The sequence below is a fragment of the Parasteatoda tepidariorum genome, chromosome X1 (genome assembly GCF_043381705.1).
Source record: "Parasteatoda tepidariorum isolate YZ-2023 chromosome X1, CAS_Ptep_4.0, whole genome shotgun sequence".
NCBI classification, from domain to species: Eukaryota; Metazoa; Arthropoda; class Arachnida; order Araneae; family Theridiidae; genus Parasteatoda; species Parasteatoda tepidariorum.
The window spans coordinates 2,416,947-2,438,988 of record NC_092214.1 but is presented as its reverse complement, the minus strand read 5'-3'; the positions used below and the strand labels follow the sequence as shown (position 1 = coordinate 2,438,988).

The following is a 22,042-nucleotide window of genomic DNA, read 5'->3' as shown; positions in this document are numbered from 1 at the left end:
CATCACAGCTGATGATTTTTAATTGACTTAATTTTATGTTGCTTAGCGTTGATTAAGTTTTAGACAGAAGAAAAACTGGACCAGGGCAAATGACCTGGACCTGAAACGAAAAAATTATCACGCCATAATTTTTTATGATTTTAAAATGGGCTTAATATAACATATATTTAATTAAATTAAACAAAATTTTCAGATTAATTTTTTATTAATAATAAGAGTATCTCTTCAAAATTTGAAAAAGAAAAATTAAAAATTGCGCAAGATATGAGTATTTTAAGTACTTCATTCGTACTGCGCATTCACGGAAAACATAAAAAAAATTTTTGTTCAGAATCTCATTTGGTAACTTATGAAAATAGTCCAATTCGAATATTTTGAGAATGTAAAAAGTTTTTAGCAAATTTCTAAGTAGTTTTTATACTTTTTTATTGAAAGCTCTAATTAATAAAGGGCTTTCCACAAATACCATTTTCTAATGTTAAACAAAATTTAATAACAAATGATAATATCCTAAAATGATGGTTTGGACAACAAGATGTGATAAGAAATAAAATATAATTTAATAGCAGGCGATTCTATGTAATGCCAATGTCATAATAAATCTTGTTTAATAGTACAAAATTAAATTTGTGGAAAACCTCTTACCATTCAAAGCTCCTAATTAACAGAGACTACTTAGAAAATTGCAAGAGACTTTGTAAATTTTCATGATATTCGAATCGGACTTTTTTCTAGAAGTCACCAAATACGATTAAAGGCAAATTTATGAAATTTTTTTAAAAATATTTTTAACGGAGGCGCAGTATAAAAGGATTATTTTAACTCATATCTTGTATAATTTAACGATTTTTTTTTTCAAATTTTTAAATGATATTTTTATTAATAATTAAAAATTTATTCTAAAAATTTTGTATAGCTTTATTTAATATTTCAGCAGTTATAGATAGAAAAGTAAGTAAAAAAATTAGTTTTTATAAAAATGTCCATATCTTTATGAATATTTAAGCCTAGATTTTAAGAAATTTTGTACTCTTATTGCTTATAATAATCAATCTAATTGGCATAAGTTTTTTGGGTGCCCAGATTTTGCTTTATTACAAATTTTGGGTATAAGTTTTTTCAGTTTATTAAAAAATGATTCTATTTTTTGGGTGTCCAAAAGCATTCTTTTTTTAGTCTTTTATGCTAACTAATAAGTGGAGCTTAAATTGAGTCCTCACAGGATTGTGGTAGTATCAAGCAAACTAAGAGACTTATCATGAATATGTAAACTAACTAAAAGGTAAAGATTAAATTGAGTCCTCACAGGATTGTGGTAGTATCAGGCAAACTAAGAGACTTATCATGAATATGCTAAACTAACAGGTGAAGATTAAATTGAGTCCTCATAGGATTGTGTTCAGAATTTTCTTAAAATTAATTTTTACTATTTACGAGAATCAAAAAATGTTCACTTTTTCATACATCTTAAGGCAATTCGCAGCAAAAAATATCTTTTTTTAAAATATTGTTTAATTTATTAAAGACATACTATAAATTTTTAATTCCAAGGTTCCAAGATATTTGCATCCTTTTAAATAATTTAATTTTAAGTAGTAAAAAACAATATTTGTACAAAATTGGTCAAATAGTTATCAATAACTGAAACATTATTTAGCTCTAGAATGATCGATTTCCTTTATATCCTGATCTTAAACTAATATTTTTAATTATTCTTCAATAGCAAACTATAAGTGGTAAAAAGTTTTAGGCTTAAAGAAAAGGCAAAAATGGTAGAAGGAACATTTTATGAATTCCATCACATCTGGGGAATGGTCTCTCTATTCACCGGATCTTAATCTCAACGACTACAGGGCTTTAGGAGACTGGGCTAGACCCTAAAAAAGTTTGAGGGCAGACCAGATTAGCAATCCCTGCGCGGAATACCTTGAACTTACACAATCTTTTATTTCTTTATTTCCCCCATTGGCCATGATAAGCACATGTTTAGTGTGACAATAACTTTTTTTTTTACTCTTTGTATCTAACATACTACAAGCGAAATCTCTTATTTAAAAGTACTTTATCAAAAGTTTCAGCTTTAAAACAGAGTGATCTGAAGAATTATTTTAGATCAATAATTACGCATGTTGATTTGAAATGGTCATGACCCATCAATCACTTGTTCAGTTTAACCATTGAAGGGGCATATGTTGTGAAAAGTAGGTAGCTGTATTGCACCGAAGATCTCTCGTAACATCCAGGAAAAGTAAATGTCTGTAAATATACTACGAGAATTGTAAAATATAAACCCTTTCGCGTGATTGCATTAAAATTTAAACATAATGGCTAAAAGGATGAATAGCTGCATAGAAATCACTAAATACTTCTCATTTTCTGTATAACACGTTTCTCTTTTATATATCTCTATAAAAAATAAATAAATGCTGACAAATATCGTATTTTGAAGAAGAGAAAAAAAGTTTATTTGAGTGATCAGAAAAAGTGTCTTATTAGAAGCGCTATTCAATAACTGAACATTATTTGTTTTCTTTTCTCTTCAGCCTCTCTCCGTTATTTTTGGGGCCGATAGAAATCGTCATTTATCGGCCTCATTTTATTTCAGATGAAGGAGGAAATGACGAAGAAAAGTGTCGGAGTCATTAAGTTTGTGTTTTGGAGAGTCTCATCTTGGGTCCTCCAATTTTCTACGAAATGAAATCCCATAAAGCATCCGACTGATCGAAGTGAAGATGTGGGGGGAGATGACAAAAGAGCAACATCCGGAAGATAAGCATTTTCCATCTGTGAAGAAAAAGAAGAGATTTCATAAAAAAGAAACATTACTACCTGTTTTCTCCGTTTATATATAGATATTTCCAGAACCATTCTCAGCAAACTTTTCTTAATAACATAACGTTGACAATAGCTGTGTATCTCTCCCATTTTATTTCTCGAGCAAACAATAGCGTGCAATTATAGAATGCCATATTTACTTACTCAAAAATTTAAATGTATCACATGCTGGGTACAAATAGTAGACATAATTTGGCATCGGAGGAAAGTTTTGACTTTGTTTCTCAAATAACTTTATGTCGGGAAGAAATTTTAAACGAGCAAAAATATTTATCCGTATTGAGTTTAATAAAAGATACTCTTTTTGTTGCAATGTTTTGATTTTAGTTTTGTGTTATAACTTTTTAAGATGAAATTTATTTAGCTTTACTATTGCGAAATATGAAATAGACAAATAGTTTTTATTGTTTTTTCTGAGATGAGAGTAAAATGTAATGGCAATAAAAGAATATAGTTTGATATTATTAAACCTTTATAAATCAGCGTCTGTGAAAGGCGTTTTGTATTCTTTCATAAATAATAAAGTAAGATAATGCAAACAAAAGTAAGATAAAAAAAGGCTGGAACAATTTAGTTTATATATATAGTAAAATTAAAAATAATGATACGAATTTTAACAAAAGTATACAAGATAGTTTTTACATTTTGGAAGTGTATATAAATTTTTTTTATTTTGATTGAAAAACTAATTTGAATTTTGTTATAATGAAGTATTAAGATTTCTTAGTGAAAAACTTTCATCAAGCAAATGACTTGACTGTTAAACAAGAAGTCATTAAACTTGTCGGTTTAGAATGAAAATCGGTTTAGAATGAAAATCAAATGTTTCGATTTGTTAACTGTAAAAATAGATTTTCTACAGCATTTTAAATGTGTTAAATTTTTATCATTTTTGCAAAAGTTAGTTTTTTACATGTATTACATATTACTTTTGAATATAGCTTGTATGTTGAGATTAAGTATTTTCATGTTAATTGTACTTGTCACGTAAGAAAAGTGTTACAAGTAAATTACAATTTTTTAGAAAAATTTATTACATGGTAACACACATTTTGTGAGGGGAGGTGTATCATAAAATGATTTAACAAATCTTTTCATGTTATTTATTTATCTGAATTCTCTTTTTTTAAATTCATTATTCATTACACAAAACCAGTTCTCACAGTTATTAAATTCGCGTTCTTTATTACAGTTCTAATTTTAAATTAAAAAATATCATAATTACCATAATAAGTTTTTCCCTTAAGAGAATATGAATTCCCATGAGAAATTTCTTGCAAAATATTCTAATCTATCAAATAATTGTCATATTATCCGTTATTATGTGTTTGTGATCTTTCCCTTTTAAAATTCCTAACGTAAAAGACGACGCGCGCCTCATTTACAGTATATACAGGGTGTCCCAAAAGGTCGTTTACAAACTTAACATGCTGGTCTGTCATATCATGATGAACAAGATTTACATAGGAACTTGTGTCCGAAAATTAAAACTGAGACCGCTAGAGGGCGATAATTGCACGAAAACGGGAGAGTGGGAAAAACAGTAATTTCAGACGTGGGCGTTGAAGGCAAAGGATGAATGAGTTTAGTAACGCATAAATGGCCGACATGCATTACGTATACGGCGCCGCTGATGGAAATGGACGAGCCGCAGCACGGACGTACCTTGAGCGCTTCCCAANAGCATGTTAAGTTTGTAAACGACCTTTTGGGACACCCTGTATATATATATATATATATATATAAAGCAAAATAAATAAATACAAAAAGACACGAAGAAATTTAAGAATAAAAATAAAAATAACAAAAAACTGGAAAAAATAATAATAATAAAAATTCGAAAAAAAAGAAGAAAAAAAAAGATAAAATTTTTATTAAAAATTCCGGAAAATAAGAGATATTTCTTCATTAGCTTAAGAGATATTTCTTCATTTCTTCATTAGCCCACGCGATTATATCCGCAAAAAGAGTGCTTTCTAATAGTTTCTAATCCACTCTTTTTGCTAATATAATCGTGTGGGCTGATGAAGAGATTATATTTATTTTCCGGATTTTTTAATAAAAATTTTATTCTTTTCTTTCGGATTTTCATTATTATTATTTTTTCCCAGTTTTCTGCTATTTTTATTTTTATTCTTATTTTTCTTTTCCCCCCTTTTTTCATATGTCTGTAATTTTCCTTTGTTTTTTCTTCATTTTGAATCAACAGCTGCTTATTAGAGGCAAGTTGATTTGTTAAAATGGTATATAATATATAAATGCAAGTAAGTATAAATTTGAAAGTTTTTCTTTTAACTTGAACTAAAGTTAAACTGTTACCTTATTGGATTTTCATGTCTACACACGAGCCTAAAGAGACTAAACTATACTTCACTCTAACCACATAATGTATTTATTATTCATAGGAACAAGAAGGTTTTTTTTATTTGACAACTGATTTAAATTTAACAAATTTTAATGAACATTTCTTTTACAATTGTTAAAATACTTGTGAAAGTAAAAAAAACACTTTAGAAAAAAAAGAACGTTAGTAATTAGCGTTGAACGCTAGTAATTTGTTTGATATTTCAATTTGATTACCTAATATAATCTTTATTTTCGAGTCAAGTTTTTGAGGTAATGGTTCTTAAGCAATTGCCTTATACTCAATTTTTCTTATTAACGAAGTAGAATGTAAAAAGTAAAAGAAAATAATTAATTGAAAAATGGGTATTAAATTTTCAAAACTTGATTTTTAATTTTTTTTTTTTATTCAGAAATTTCTGAATCTTGTAGTTAGTTTAATTGATATGAACCATAAATCTACCTTCAAACCAATCTAAGAATCGAGATTACGGAAGAAAGAAATATTTTGCAGAACATCTACTTTCCTCTGACAGGATAGCCAAAATTTTATTGTTCCGATTTTGGCAGAAAGTTTATTCAAAACAGCTTAGAAAATACGTAATGTTTTTTTTAAAGAAAACAATTATATTTTACGCTACAAGTAAAGGGAAACCACAAGAATACCTTTCAGATTACTTGACATTTAAAGAATTCCAGCCAAATGCTCAGTAATCGTAATGAGTGTTTTTTTTTTTTTTAATTATGAATCATTCTTTTAGCATCCTTGACACTCAATCGTCTTTGTCAATGTAACGAAATGATCTTCTTATATTTGTAATTTCTAACTTAACCCAGAAATCAAAGTAGCTCGCAATTTAAGTATCGGAGTAAAACTATATTTATGAAAGTTATTAAAATAATTTATTTGAATCAAGATTAAAATGAAATTAAAATTATCAGATTTTGAGTTGCACGCAAAAGAAAAAACCACGTAGATTATTTTCAGATTGCTTTTACCGGTATTAGAATTCCAGCTAAATGCTAAATATCCCAAGGAAGTTATTTTTTAGTAATCAATATTTTTTTTATCATCCTTGATAGATGGCCTATCATCTTTGTAAATAGAACGAAACGCTCTTCTTATTTTTAATTTAACACGGAAATTAAAGCAACTTGCAATTTAAGAATCAGTGTAAAATCATATTTATAGAAGCTGTTTTAACAATTTATTTAATATAAAATTAAATTAAAACAAATCAAACTTTGGGATACAAGCAAAGGAAAACCACGAAAATGTTTTTCAGGTTTCTTAACGGTAATAGGATTCCATCCAAATATTTATTATAGCAATGAAATTATTTTTTACAATCAATCATTTTCTTATAACCCTTGATATATAGCCTATCATCTTGGTGAATGTTCGCCGTTCTTATTCTCGCACTTTTTTGTATTTTTGTACACAGCCCAGATAACTTGTAATATAAATGCAGGAGTGAAATCTTATTTTGAAAAACTTTTTAAATGAAAATAATTAGAATCTGCATTACTCACAAATGAAAACCATGAAAACGTTTTAATAGAAGTCTAATAAATGCTAGTAAGCGATAAGAAGACTCTATCTCAGCCATTATTAAAATTTTCCAATTTATTGTGCTTTATATGAAATTTAATGTTTTGGGCAGCTTAGGTTACTTAATGTCCTCTATTTATTTATTTTACTTTTTTTGTAGGTACTTAAATTGTGTTTTTTTTTATTTCAAGCATTTGAATTCCAGAATAATATAAAAAATTAATTTTTTAGAATATATTAGTTTTTTTTAAATTTTAAAATTTGCAAAATGTAAATCTTAAAAGAATTTGGAAAAAATGTGTTTAGCGTTAGTAATATTTGCGAATTTCAGACTTTTCTGGCACAGAGGTAAGATGGAATGCCATTAATCAATTTTAATTATTTCAATTTATAAAAATCAAATAAAAAGGAAGCAAATTATGTTCATCTGCGATAAAGAAACAATAATCTATAATGAAGTTTTTTTTTAGACAAACTACTGACTAGAGGGCGTGGATATAGAGTAGACACTAGTTACTAGACCAGTAATGTCAAAGTTCACCATGACGTAAGTTTGGTCGAGTGATTGATATTTCTGCTTTTATATTTCGTTATATTATGGGTTTTAAAAAATTATTTGACCTCTCTTCACCACAGCACATCTAAACACTGTTTCAGACAGAAATCCACAGACAGAAATCCTTTTAACTCTCTATTCCTATTCTTCTCTATTCCTTTTTCCTTGTTACTTTTCGAATTACAATAGCCGAAGTGCATTGTAAGATATTGCACACACTAAATGCCACCAAAGAAAAAAGTGCAAAATTCAACAATTTATTTTTCCTTTTTTTTATTCAAGAAAAATTCATACTATAACTGTTTCTAGGAAAGGATTAGTGATTATCGTAAAAAATAATAAAAAAACACGGAATACATGAAGAAAAAGGACAAGAAAAAACTGATATTGGAAAAAAAATTCATATTCATACATATAGTCACTCCAAGCGATCGTGTAATTTTCATCAGATTTATAAATATAATGTTAATTAAGTACGGTTTGTTTCTCTTTGGTGATAAAAATAGTTACAGGTCTCTATCCTTTTCCTATCTTTTTTATATTGTTGATTGAATTATTATTTTCTTTAAGTAGATAATATCTAATATTGCAACTGGTAGTTACTCTCTCTCTCGCTCTTGAAGAAGTGAAATGAGATGACTAAGTTTTAATTATTTTAATTTGGGAAAAATAGTATACTTCGATTTATTAAATGCAAATTTTTCAAGTTTACTCAATTTCATATACATCCCCTCTGGTTGACTATGCATCCTAGTTTATAGTGTTTCGCATCGGTTTGAAAAATAAGAACTCTTTGTTACACATAAAAATAAAAAAATAAAATTAAGCAAGCAAAGCAAATTATTAGATAGTTTCGTTTTTACATTTAAAATCATAATTTTCTGATATTAAGCTAACAAAACTGTTGAATCTAGAAAAAAAATTCTTTGTTATAAAATATAAATATTTTTATTGAATTTAATTAATCTTTCTCTCAATAGTTTTTTTAACATTTAACGCACGTGATTCTTAGATTTAGTATATAATATTTATTCTTTAGAAAATAAATATTTAAATATTATCATGATCTTTTTCTTAACAAATTCGGATTTTTAATGTGTAAGAGACATTTTTTAAATTTAAAAGAATAGTAACTGTTCAACAAAAGTTGATAAACCAATTTTTTAGCTAATAAACTTTGCTTTCTCCCTGCCTTGCACATATTTGGCTATTTTATATTTCAATGTAGAGACACTATAAGATAAGAACATCTGGCTTTAAGATTTACCGGCAAGGAGAGATTTCATTCTCTGATTTGTTAAAGCTAGCCACACCTTAAGAAACCAACTTTCATTGGAATTGAAATTTCGGTTTTCGATTTTTAAACTCCTGAGATACATGCCAAAATTTCATTTGCGATCTCTGCAATCCGATGAAAATCACTTTCTGTTTGGTATAATTTTTTTTAACGAAATCAATTCTGAATCGCTGGTAATAAGACCCATGAAAAAATATATTAAATTGTACAGAAAATATTATTTATCTAACCGATACTCCAGTGAATCTTTCTTTATGTCACCAATCAACTCCTCCTCATATGCGCAGTACCAAATCTATCATTACATTACCACAACATCGATTACATCATCATCCATTTCGATGATCGCCGTTTGTAACTTTTTGTTTACGATTCCTTCAAACTATTTTCAAATTGAAACCAGATTATCATCAGCTATCGCCAAACTTGGCAATGAAACGGGTGTTTACTGCAAGCTGTCCTGTTGGGTGCATACTGCTGCTATAACAAAGCTATTCTTTAACTGCTATAAATCATTGCAATTTTTCGGAACTTTTGAAACACAAGTATACACTCATTAAATAAATAAATAACAGATATTCACTAAATAAAAAAATATTCTTTGCTAACAACTCAAAATTGCTTTAAAAAGTTTTATTATAATTTACAATAAAATCCAATGGTCAGATGGATACCAACTCCAATAAAGCCCAGTAACGGCACACGAGGAAGAAGCCTTTATGAAGATAAAACTCAATGATACTTTAGATTTCAAAATATTTTTGAAAATTTCCATATTACCACAGAATAATCGCCGAATCTTCAACTTGTCAACAACATCCGGGCAGCAAACCAAGCGAAACTAAGAAAGGAAAAATAAAAAAGAAAAGGGGACCAACTTGAAGGGTCCACTTATCTGATGTTAACTTCTTCCACTCTCTGCGGTCAAATCTCTGCATGTGTTTTTATCCTTTATTTATTTATTTATTTTTCTTTTAATTACAAGAAGTTGAAGAAGCTCGTGAACATGACTTGAGATTAAGAGTGTCATCATTCCATGCCCATACTTTTGGTGGCCAGATCAAAGTGATTGCACCATGTTTCATCAGCGGCAATGATCCTTGAATGGAAATGGTAAAGCATTAGATATAACATGAAAACAGACATGAGATGAATCTTCTGCTCCTCTGTCAAATGTTTTAGGCACCCATTGCGCACAAATCATTCCTACAACCATTCCATTGCAACCTTTCATGCCATATTGTGTGAACACTTCCTTTGCTCATCGACAATTCACCGCTCTTTCTCGACAATCGACAGTAGTGCTTCTTCCACTCTACCAAAACCTCTACAGCAGTGTTTCCCAACGTGGGGCCCACGCCCCACTGGGGGGCAATTTGATTGCTAAGGGGGGCAATTTGAAAATGGACTCGACACGAGTTTAATCTTTTTGCTTCTGGCCATTTAAATGCAATGCTAGATTTCAGTGCCAAAATTGAAAGAAAAAATAAAATTCTTAAATAATTGCAGCCAAGAAATATTATAAATTCTTTTGACGAGACCAGAATATCAACTGGGTTTTTGGCGGCGTCAAGTTAACCTCCCTGCAGCAGACTCCGCGTGGACTTTCAAACTTAAAAAAGAAAAATTTTGAAAAGAGGACAACAGTAAAGTATCTATTTACTGCTCACACTTCAACTCATAATCGTATTCTTGAGGCTAGTTATCAAATTTTTTTATTCATCGCTAAATCTGGAAAGAATCATACTACAGGACAGAATTTAATAAAACCGTCAATATCAGCATCTCTTAAAACGGTTCTTGAAAAAGATGACAAAGCTGTAAAAGCTATGCCACTCAGTAACAATACTGTTTGCAGAAGAATAGACGAAATGAGTGAAGATATTGACAAACAACATGTTGAAAAGATGAAAACAAGAAAATTCTCAGTGCAAATGGATGAATCAACTTTGATAGACAGTGTGGCAATATTGATGACTTACGTAAGATATATTGATAAAGGATATTTTGCTGAAGAAATGTTGTTCTGTAAAAGATTAGAAAGCAGCACTACCTCCAACGATATATATAATAAGCTAAAAATGCACATAGATGTCAATAATATACCAATAAATACATAACATCTTGTGCTGCAGATGGTGCTCCTAAGAAAAATGGCTGCTTAAAATTGATAAAAGATGAGAATCCAGAAATGATTCTCGTGCATTGTGTTATTCATAGGGAAAACTTGGTAGCTAGAAACATCTTGCCGGTTAACTACATTCAGTAATAAAGTGCATCAATGATATTAAAGCTAATGCCAAATGTGAGCTTCTCTTCAAGCTATTTTGTGAAGAACAAAATGCAGAACATGTGAGACTTTTACCATGTGAGACTCTGAAGTAAGATGGCTCTCTAAAGGGAACTGCTTGAAAAGATTTATGGAACTGTTTGATATTCTTAATGATTTCTTAAGCGACAAACCTAAAATGAAATATCTGTTAACAGTCGATGATAAAGCATTTGTTGAGTTATTCAGCCGATATCTTTGAAAAACTAAATATATTAAATAAGCAACTTCAAAGAACAAATAAAACTCTTGTTGATGCAAAAACGAAGATATTTGGTTTCATTACCCTTATTGAGTTATGTCAGATATACATTAACAACAAAAACTTTGAACAGTTTCATTGGTTCCAAAAATGTGAGGTAAATAATACCGCTTTACTTGTTATTGTCGATCATCTGAAAATTCTATCGGCTGCTTTAAAAGAAAGATTTTCTGATTTAAAACAAATTGATTTTCAACATGGATGATGCAGCCAAAGTTAGTGGATTTGTCTGATATATCAAATATGCAGTACCAAGAAGAACTCACAGAAATGCAAAATGATGAGTCAGTTAAAACTTAATTTAATATAAAAGGAGTGGAGGCATGACTTTGTGAGGAAACAGAAATCAAATACCCAAATTCAACCAAATGTGCAAGAAAATTATTGCTACCGTTTCCATCTTCATATTTAGCTGAATTTGGATTTAGTGCTGTAAATGATTTACTGCTAAAAAAAGAAATCATCTGGATATAACACAACGGGGATACTTGAGACTGAAGCTAACCAAATTGGAACCTAACATAAAATCTCTGTGCAGCAAGGATCTCACTAAATTAAAATATTAAATTATTATAGAAAAATCTTTATTAAAACTATTTGAATTTTAGTTTTTCATTATATGTTTTAAAAATTTACTTACTGTGTTTCGTTAACAATTTTCTGGTGATTTCTTCCTAAAACCTATAATTTAAGTTTCTTAAGTGAACAATTCAATTTTTTAATATTAAAAATTATGTATATGTTACATAGGGGGGCATAAGAATTTTAGAATGACTTAGGTGGGGCATGGCACAAAAAAGGTTGGGAAACACTGCTCTAAAGCGTCTGAATACCGATCAGCGAGACATACGCTCCGTGCCATTTTGCATTCTATGATACATTTCACGCAAATTTTTTGTTGCTAAAAATAGCGCGCGTTGACACCTTTTAAAGGCAAGCAAACGATACCTTTTAACGTGCTCTATCACACACGCATCTGACGAGATCTGACGATATTGCATGCATTCCTAGCTCTCTGAATCTTCTATAGGGACATGCGAAATCATCTTTCTCTTCAAATGTCAGTGTTATTGCATCAATTACACTTTCATTTGGGCTTCCCTTATATTTAATAATCATTGCCGTAAGCTATGACTACGTACTAAAAATTACGTCAGATTTCATAAATACACTCTATAACAAAAGAATCGACGCACCAAGAAGCAATCATCTGATTGCTTTGAAATTTCGTATGCATGAATGTTTTGAACAGATCAGGCTGGAATGATGCCGACTGGGGACGTATAGTCTTTAGCGACGAATCCCGCTTCCAACTGTGTCCTGACGATCATCGAAGACGTGTTTGGAGACGCAGAGGGCAGAGGGGGGATCCTGCCTTTACTATTGCACGCACATTTTTCAGCAGGACAATTCCAGACCACATACGGCACGTGTTGCTATGAACTGTCTGCAAGCTTGTCAAACTCTTCCTTGGCCTGCCAGATCACCAGATCTCTCTCCCATCGAGCATGTCTGGGATATGATGGGAAGGCGATTGCATCTGGCACGGAATGTTGATGACCTCGTTCGACAATTGGATCGAATTTGGCAGGAAATACCGCAAGAGACCATCCGGGAGCTTTATCGGTCTATGCCACGCCGTTTGGCAGCTTGTATCAAGGCTAGAGGCTGGTCAACACTTTATTGAACTTGTTACTGTAACTCTGCAATAAATTATTCAATTGTTCTGAAATTTTAATCATTCACTATTATGTACATTGTCTTACTATCGACCAATTTTCGTTTCAATCGGACAACTCCTTCGTGGTGCGTCGATTTTTTTGTTATAGAGTGTATTATCTATTTTAAAGAGCTAATAATAGAGGGAAGTAAAATAATGTAATAAGTAAATAATGTATATTCAGCGATTGAGGTTAGAAAAATACTCCTTCATCCTCCGTTATCTTATCAACCATACCAAATTTTACCTCTCAAAAAAGGAGTTTTGTCATATACTTTATCAACGGTTTTCGAATACCATAGATTTATGATAATTAATAAGTAATGATGTTTATTTAATATAATATTAAACTGAAATTTAGTTAACTTTTTAAAAAAAGAATTAACAAAAAAAGTAAATAATTTTTCTTTCATTCATGGGGGCTCATATAATTTATCTTATTCGATTTTCTCTTTATATCTTATGAAATTCATTAAAAAAAAGAAAATCTTCAATCCAAAGCCACGCGATGGACTGATTTTTGAATTTCTTATGACGTTTTATAAATGTCAGAATGTCTCGGTGTCATTTTGTTCAATTAGTCTACGTTTTTGGTTAAAAACAAAAACACTATTCTTCATAATATTAGGCACTAGAACAAAAAAAAATATTAAACCGGCGAAGCATACTCTTCTGCAATTGGCTCAAAGAGAAGACAATCACCAAATCCATTCTATCAGTAATTCATTTTTATTAAAGTGCAAATTTTTAATAAAAGCCATCACTTCCACAGTAAAGATCTCTTAATCAAGTGTAAGAAAATATTGCAGAAGGGTAAAAGACTATTAAGCGGAGAAAAATTTTTAGGTGGAGAAACACATTTAATCATCATACTCTCGGCATCTATTTCACATCACATAAGGCTTTATTCCTTCTTTTCGAAACATACTAAAAGTCGCATCAAACTGTGAAGAGAATGACACCGTAATTACAATCCTGCACGGCTCCTTGCTTACTAATTAAATGTTCCCCTAATTACTCTAGGACGACTCCTCATTCAAAACACTGTTCTGATTAATATTGGCGACATCTTCACAGTAATCTTTGAGGATAAAAAAATAAATAATGAACCACATCTAACACTTTCCTGGACATCTTTGAAAACAATTAAGAATTACATTGAAAATGTTACCGACAAAGTTTGAAATCCGGCATTCTATAGAATTTCAAATGAGAAACCGAAAAAAGTAAGAAATACATCTCCGATTTGCTTCGAATGTAACGAAATATAAATCAAAATGTCATTCAAGCTTTTTTAATGACGCTCTCATTATTTTTTACGAATAAAATTTGTATTTTTGAGGAATTCACGTCATTTATATTATAACCTTATCAGAACCATGTTTCATATTTTGCCTTAAAACCTTATTTTATAGAATGCCAGTGTTTCATACTTTGCTGGTTACAAATACACAAAAGGTTGTGGATTAATACGGCAATTTTATTTCAGTCATTATGAACAAAGTAAATCGATATGGGGTGTTTTGCTCACATACTTAAAACCTTGTTAATTGATTTTCCGAAAAATAATTTTAAATTATCTTCATTAGGCAAACAGAATATGTTTTTAATAAATATATGAGCTTTTTATAAGAAAAGAAAGAACATAGAACATTGGTTTTGTCCTGATTAACACTAGATTGCCTAAGGAAGTCATTTCGATTGCTTATCAATTTCAATTAGAAAAACAATTATGTATAAAATGACATAACTTCTTAGAATTTTTTGACTTTTTGTACAACATATAGATGCGTTTATTAATCATTGTAGTTGCTTCCCCCTCCTCCATTTCCGATAAAAATATATGTGTTATACCTGTATTGCCCAAAAAGCAGTCATTTTGACTACTTGGGAAATTTTAAATAATCAAATGACTTTTATTATTGAATTGAATAAATTTCTTATACGACCAATTCGGCTCTGGATTGGAATAACAGTTTATACTTTTTTTCATTACCGTCACACATGACAACATACAAGTTCCCGATAAATTGTCGATTTGGGCATATACTTGATAAATTGGTTAGGGCGAGCCTGATTGGTAGGGCACTGGACCCAAGTCCAAGGGGTCGTGGGTTCGATCCTTGACGGACAAAGACTCCACGTGTAGTAAATGGGGACTGATGCACGTTAAATCTATCGAGTCTCAAAGTCCTCCATGTTCCCATAACAAATCATACCTCTGGGGGTAATGATCCAGGAGTTCCCTTGTCTTCTGGATTGGTTCAAAATTACAAGGCTGCGGAGTTGAACATTAGTAGTCGTAAAACCAAAATCGGGTCAACTGTTCAACGACGGTTATCAAATTAAATAAAATATACTTGATAAGTTGCAAATGTTCAATAACTAACGTAGTATTTTTTATTTGAATCTTTATGCCAGGCCTGCTCACGCACCTCGTTCCCCTTGAACGCGCTATACGTAGTTCTATAACGTAGTTCAGAGGATCACTGACTGTAGGATCACATACTGTAATCGATACGCTTTGGCAGAGTGGGAGAGCCGCGAGCTGCGCAGGCCTGCTTCATGCTTTGGGCAGGCCTGCTTCATGCAGTGACAGTCGTTCTTACACGTTGTTCAGTTGATTTCTTTTGCGCCCTAAATTCATGAAAGAAATGTCGATTAGAAGAGAGTTATTGGAAAAGCTAAAGAACATAGGTGAAGAGTGTTCCGATATAGAATCAGAAGCAAACAAATTGGCACCGGATTACTAATCATAGCTTTCTAGAGAACAAATACATCCTGTAAACAAAACATAGTTAATATGAGGTCCACCACTGTCCACTTGGATGAGCGAAATAGTATTAATAATTTAGAGTAATGAATAATAGAGTACGCATTTGGTGTGTTTTAAATTCGATGCGGACCGAGTATTAGAGGAGACCCCATAACTAAAAGTTGCAAGTCTGCTATGACGAAGGATGAAGGAGACATACATTTCACAGTTTTCTCTGAATAAATATTTTTTGTCAAATGAGAATGCCTATTTCAATTACCTTTTGTTTCTTCAGTTTTATTCATAAATAATGAAGAATTTTTCTCTAAGAAAATTCTTATTCACTCTGCCCTATTGCTGTAGCGCACGATAACTAATATGAAAATTTATGCAAATAGTATGATTATAGTAGAAAATGTATTGTGTAAATCTAAATTTTGAATTATGATTTGTATTTTGAGTTTAAAGAATTAATTTTTTTGGTCACATTAAGTTTTTATAAACCGTTAATAAATATGAAATTAGTTAAACTCTTTGATTTCAAAGGAAAAATGTCTACTTTATTGCATAAAAGATTGTTGAATATACTAATTAAAGAAAATTGCTAATTGAAAAGCCTTTTTTCAATGAGCGCTGAAAAGTTAGATACAAATAACAAACTTTTTCCTCTTTTTTTTTGCATTCCATATACGAATTTTTGCTCTTTAAAGTTCTTTAAAATTATTAAACTCAATGTTATTATTATTAAAGACAAAAACTTTCCTTCCAATTGGCTGTTGTTCAAAATCTGTGCCAGTTAAAAAAAGTATTTTTCCCACAAATACCGTACATTATGGTTTCTTTTAAATGGTTTATCACCCCTTTAGTTCAAGCAAATCTAAAGATTCTAAAATCAAATTATCTAGGAGATTCTCGAGTGAAGATGATATTAACAGACCGCAAGTAATATATTTGAGTTGAGAAAATTAATCAATGAACTGTTTTCGCGAAAAAACAACATTTAATTGAGAGGAACAAAATTTAATTATCACGAAAAATAAAACAATATCTGATAAATTAATTTTTTTATTTGTATTTTGTTTGATTTATCTCGTTTAAAAAATGCCAAAAAATTTCGTTTTAACAAATTTGGCTCTTTTTTTGTAAAATTACAAGATCATATTAAAATTGAATTAGATGTTTCAAACAGACAGAATGCTAAAATTATTTATTTTCTAGGTGAATTAAATACGACAACAGTACTTCACAAGCAAGAAGATAATGTTAACTTAAGCCGTCTTTTATTCTCTCAATCGAGTAATTTAGAAAAGTTGTTTTAACAATAGGACTCTTACGATAGCTTAAAAGTCATTAAAAATTCGATTAAATTTTTCAAGCTACTAATATGGCACTCAATTTTTCTAACTCAATTTTGAAAAAATAGTTCATTATGCCCTTTCTGAAATTTATTTAAGAACTGGATATTGGAATACATTTAATAATCAATTTCAAGTCATTCTCGAAAATAATTATTTAGTTTTTCTCAACAATGTCACTGTCTTGAGACTGAATAAAATCATAGGCTATTTGTGTGTTATTTTGTTAAAAACTGAATCATCATGTATATTAAACTTGACTGATTACACGATAGCATAATATAGTTAAACTGAAAAAATGGTTCAATTTTTACACTTTATTAAGGGTGAGCTAAATTTTCACGACATTATGATTCTAAAAATGTATAAAATCAATGATAGTTATATTTATTAGAGTGAAATTCTCTTCTAAACCATATTGTACTACAAATTTTTACTTGATTGATTATGGCTTAAATTGAAAGGAAAACAAGGTTCTTAAGGTAGCATCAAATTCGCACAATTTCTGTGAAAACTGTTTGTTTTGTAATTATTATTTTATTAAAGATAACTCTATTGGCACCCAAATTATGATTGATTGATAATGCAATTATGATTGAACGATTACTATAAAAATTACTACGATAAAATTCACGATTACAAAGTGTACGAAGGTTCAATTTTACACTTCATAAATGTTTAGTTCTGAGAGTGTATTAAACCAATGAAAGCTATTTATTTTGTGAATAACTGTATATTTATTTTAATGGATTCCTCTCTAAATTTGTAAAAGCAAATTTAATGCACAAGTTTGAAACAACAACTTCGCCATATTCCTTCAAAAAGTGGGTTTTAATCTTAGTTAAAGTGAGTCATATTTCAAATAACTACTAAGCCGCAATTCAAGAAGCGTTAAAAATGCGCGCTATTTCCTGATTGAAAAATTTGTGTCGCGTAATTCTGTGGAGTCTACAATTAAAATGAGGAGCTGCATGCCATTTAAATGAGCTTGTCCTCTCAATTACTTAACTCATTAGTCAAATAAAAGTTACTTCGTGGGGCAGTAACGGACATTAATTTGTCTGTGTCTGTTCCTTAGGTAAGGCCTTTCTACAAGTGGAAACCTCTTCCAACTGGAAACAAAGTTTTGGATGAGGTATGCCAAACAATTAATCCATTATGCAGGTTTCTCATTCTTTTCAGACTGTGTTTGGTGGAACATTTAAACCTTCTTCTCTGTAAATGAAATGAAAATTCATTCCCTATAATTTGTTGAGTTGCTCTTTCATATTTCTTTTTCAAATAAACTATGCACTCGCTCGCTTAGAGTCTATTAAGAAAGTGCCAACTTAGGTGCGACAATTTAATTGGAGATTCAATTTTTATGAATATTATATTAATAGTATATATAATACTACTACTAATAATAATGATTAATAATATTAATAATTATTAATAAAATATACACCGTAACCAGAAAGTTCTCATACAACTTTTGAAAATACATTAAAAAATTATATATTTATCACTGTAGTCCCAATTCTTTTTGGACTATTTAGTATAAGGTATATCTAATCTATTGCAATCTTAAATGCTATTCTAATTATAATTTTTCTTTACCAAAGTAGAATTAAGAAATTAAGAGAAATCATGATAAATAAACCCATCAAAAGAGAGCAGTCGGGCAAATACACAAAATGAAAAAAAATTGAGCTATTTTTAAGTTACCCTGCTAACCATTTTAGTACATGAGAGGGTTATCTGCAGTAATTTTCAAATCAGATTGCTTAATTTGACAATTATAGTTTCTGTCTGAGTTAATTGGGCTAGAAAATATTTCCGTATCGGTACTTGCTATGATGGAATGGAATCGCCAGGACTTGAAATGAAATTTCCCATTTTCCTATAACTTGCAATTGATGAAAGAAAAATATATAGTGGCTTGCCCGCAGGGGGCTAATATACAATCCAACGGCCTTTAATGACTCATTTTTGGCAATTTTCCTCTTGGCTGTAGTTGGTCGCAATTATAATGTAATCTTTTAATTATTTTGAAATTTTCCTAGGAAAAGGACAACAGGAAAGCGCATCGTTAATATCCGCGGAAAATAGCGGATCATGTTTTTCTTTACCATGACCATTTTTTATCATGATTATTTAACAATTCAAAAAGATCTTCTACAAGTTAACATATCTTAATTTCTTCTGATCCTGTGGTTTGAAGATAAATTTTCAACACATTAATTAATAATATTTTTATTTAACAGAAAATAATCCTTATCTCACTTGTTGTAGAGCAATGGAATGGACGTAAATGAAGTGCAAAATTGTTATTTTCGTATATCTTCTAATCTATTAGTCTTGGAATTAATTTCATTCAATTAAACGTAAAAAGTTATGTAAAAAAATATACCTTACATGTTCATATAGTTCCTGGGTAGCAATGTCAAGTGCATACATAAGCAAGTGCATACATAAGCAAGTGCCAAAACAAATACTTTTTATACAGCAACTTTTGAATTATTTTTTCTGTTGCCTGTTTATTGTCTCATTTTACTCAGAGCAAAAAAATACTTTAGAAAAAATATTTTGCTTATATACATAGATCGCAATGTTAAATGCGTAAATATGTCTAAGTCAAACAAGTACAGTTTGTACATAAAACTCTTAAGAATTCTAAACTATTATCTCTAAACTAGATCTATTCGATTAAGCGTGATAAAATACATAAAAATAATACCTCAGTTGTTCCCCATTTTTGCCCGTCACAGAATTTCGAAGGATTTTCTTGTACGGCCACCCAATTAATCTCTGTAATAAAATCTCTTAATTTAATATTATTAAATTTAAATATAATAGTATCAATTACTTTAACTAATATTTTCCAATTGAAAATAAAATTTAAAAAATTCAAGTAAATTTACTTTAATAAATTTTTATTTGATAAAATACATTTCTTACGGGAAATGAGTCCAGCCGTTTATGTGATCACATGTAGGCTGTTTTACAAAAGTTTATTTGTGCGAATAATATGTTGTTAAGTTCAAGTCAAGCTATTCATTAGTCAATTTCGTTGTAAGTTTATCACACTTAGGCATTAATCGCCCCAGTCAAATATTTTTTTTTCACTATCGAAAAATTATTTAAAAAATAATAATAATTACTATCGTAATTACTGCCGTGAATCATATCAAGTTTAGCTTATTTTTACATGGCGTCCTCAATGTAAATTTGGTTGTTAATGTGAAGAAAAGTATCATAAAAAGAGATTTTCTTAATGTTACTTCAACGCCGCATTAACTGGGCTCATAAAAATTTGCAAAAATTATTCATTGATTTTAATAATTTTTATCCAAGTGAACAAAATCTCTCCAAATTGGCACTTTCGTAAAGTTTATAAAATTTAAGTTCATAAAAATAACCAATATTTCTTTAAGGGAATGTAAGTTGATTGTCCGTTATAAAACTGTTAAAACCGTTATAAAATGGTATTTAAAATTGCCTCAAGAAAATTTTTGCTTTTATTTTTCTTGGCTTACTTTTTTTTAAATTGCATTTTACTCCTACCATTATCACTATTGTTTAAAAAATATTTAAACTAAAATTTAATAAAAAATACAAGATGAAATAAAAAAAGTAATTTGAAACTTGTCTTAAATGGCAGTATCAAATTTAATAATTTCTTTAAAATCTAAATATTATTGTTTAATAAATGATGAATCGATTTAAGTTCTTGCATCTTCTGTGTAAAAAAGAATTAAAAAATTATCGAGATTATTTTAAAGAAAGTGTCTTCCCCCCCTCTTTCGTACTTTTAAATCATTCAATTATTCCTTATGAAAATATTTTCGAAGAAAATTAATAAATAAGCAAAATGTGATAGCAGATTTTAAAGTCAATTATTGAAAACCTCATATTCACGTAAATATTTTATATAGATCAGTATTAAATGAAGTTTTTATGGCGATACGGTAAAAATTAAAAATAAGGAAATTAAATCGAATCCATATTTTCAAAGGTTTGTAGAAAAAGTTACTTGATTTATGTAGGAATTGAATTAATCTGCAATCCGTCAGTGTTTATCAAGTACAGTGAAAAAAAATATACTTAAAAATCAATTCCGGCAATTATATTTTATACGTTAACTATAGGAAATAGCAATATTTTAGAGAAAAAATTCAAAGAATATCTGAGGATTTGAATTTATCGAACAAAAATTTGAATTTATTAAAATAAGTTTTATCTATTTAGATGAAATTGGGGTCGATGTGTTTAGCTGTTAGAGCACTATTTTTAATTCTGAATTCACAAGAATGCCACAGGACCATTTAACATAAAGTTAAATGGTTAATACCCTAGTACATAAAGTTAATACCCTAGAAAAAATTCCTTAATAAATAATTTAAAAAAATATTTTTGTCTTTAAATTTAAGACTTATTGCATATATTTTATAGAAGTGTAAGAAGAAGTCCTTCTCCTATATTATAAAATCGTAAGCGACGCCATTACTGCAGTTTCAGGTATTATACTCAACGTTACATTTTGTTTTGTTGCACAAAAACTGAATTACTTAGATACTTGAAATTACGAAAGTGTGTAGAAAAACGCGCGAAGAGTACGATCACATCAAGAAAAAAAAAGAAGAGATTTTACCCTTGAAAGTATGAGATTTTTTAATTGTTAAACTTCTACAAAAGCGCAATTATTATTTATGAACATAACTCAAATTTGTTCGAAATTCCAATTTGTTTGAAAGTCATTGCAGTTCTCAATGCGTCTTTCGCAAATTTTTTCTCAGTATTTTTTTGATTTATTTTTTCTTTTTTTTGCGCTAAGTAATAACTATCCTTAATAATTCCTTACAAGATGTGACTGTTAAAATAAGATAACTAAATGAAAAAATTTTTAAATTGTTTTAATCAAGCCCTCTTTCTAAAGAAGTTGATCTCGTTTCAATGATGAACAAGACTCACCACTACATAATAATATGAAACAGGAACTATACTCTATAAAGGCAATACATATACATATACATATATATATATATATATATATATA

General features: G+C 29.5%; 1 protein-coding gene across 2 annotated transcripts in view; it reads right to left on the bottom strand.

The window, feature by feature from the left end:
- Positions 1–2,380: 2,380 nt before the first annotated feature.
- Positions 2,381–22,042, bottom strand: part of LOC107455196 (uncharacterized) — a 322,531-nt gene continuing 302,869 nt past the window's right edge. For both annotated transcript variants that reach the window (XR_011638301.1, XM_016072691.3), the window contains exon 3: positions 2,381–2,784. Coding sequence is in view for 1 of the 2 variants with exons in the window: in XM_016072691.3 (XP_015928177.1) it covers positions 2,602–2,784 (183 nt within the window). In the remaining variant the exon portion in view is untranslated. The remainder of the gene's footprint in view (positions 2,785–22,042) is intronic.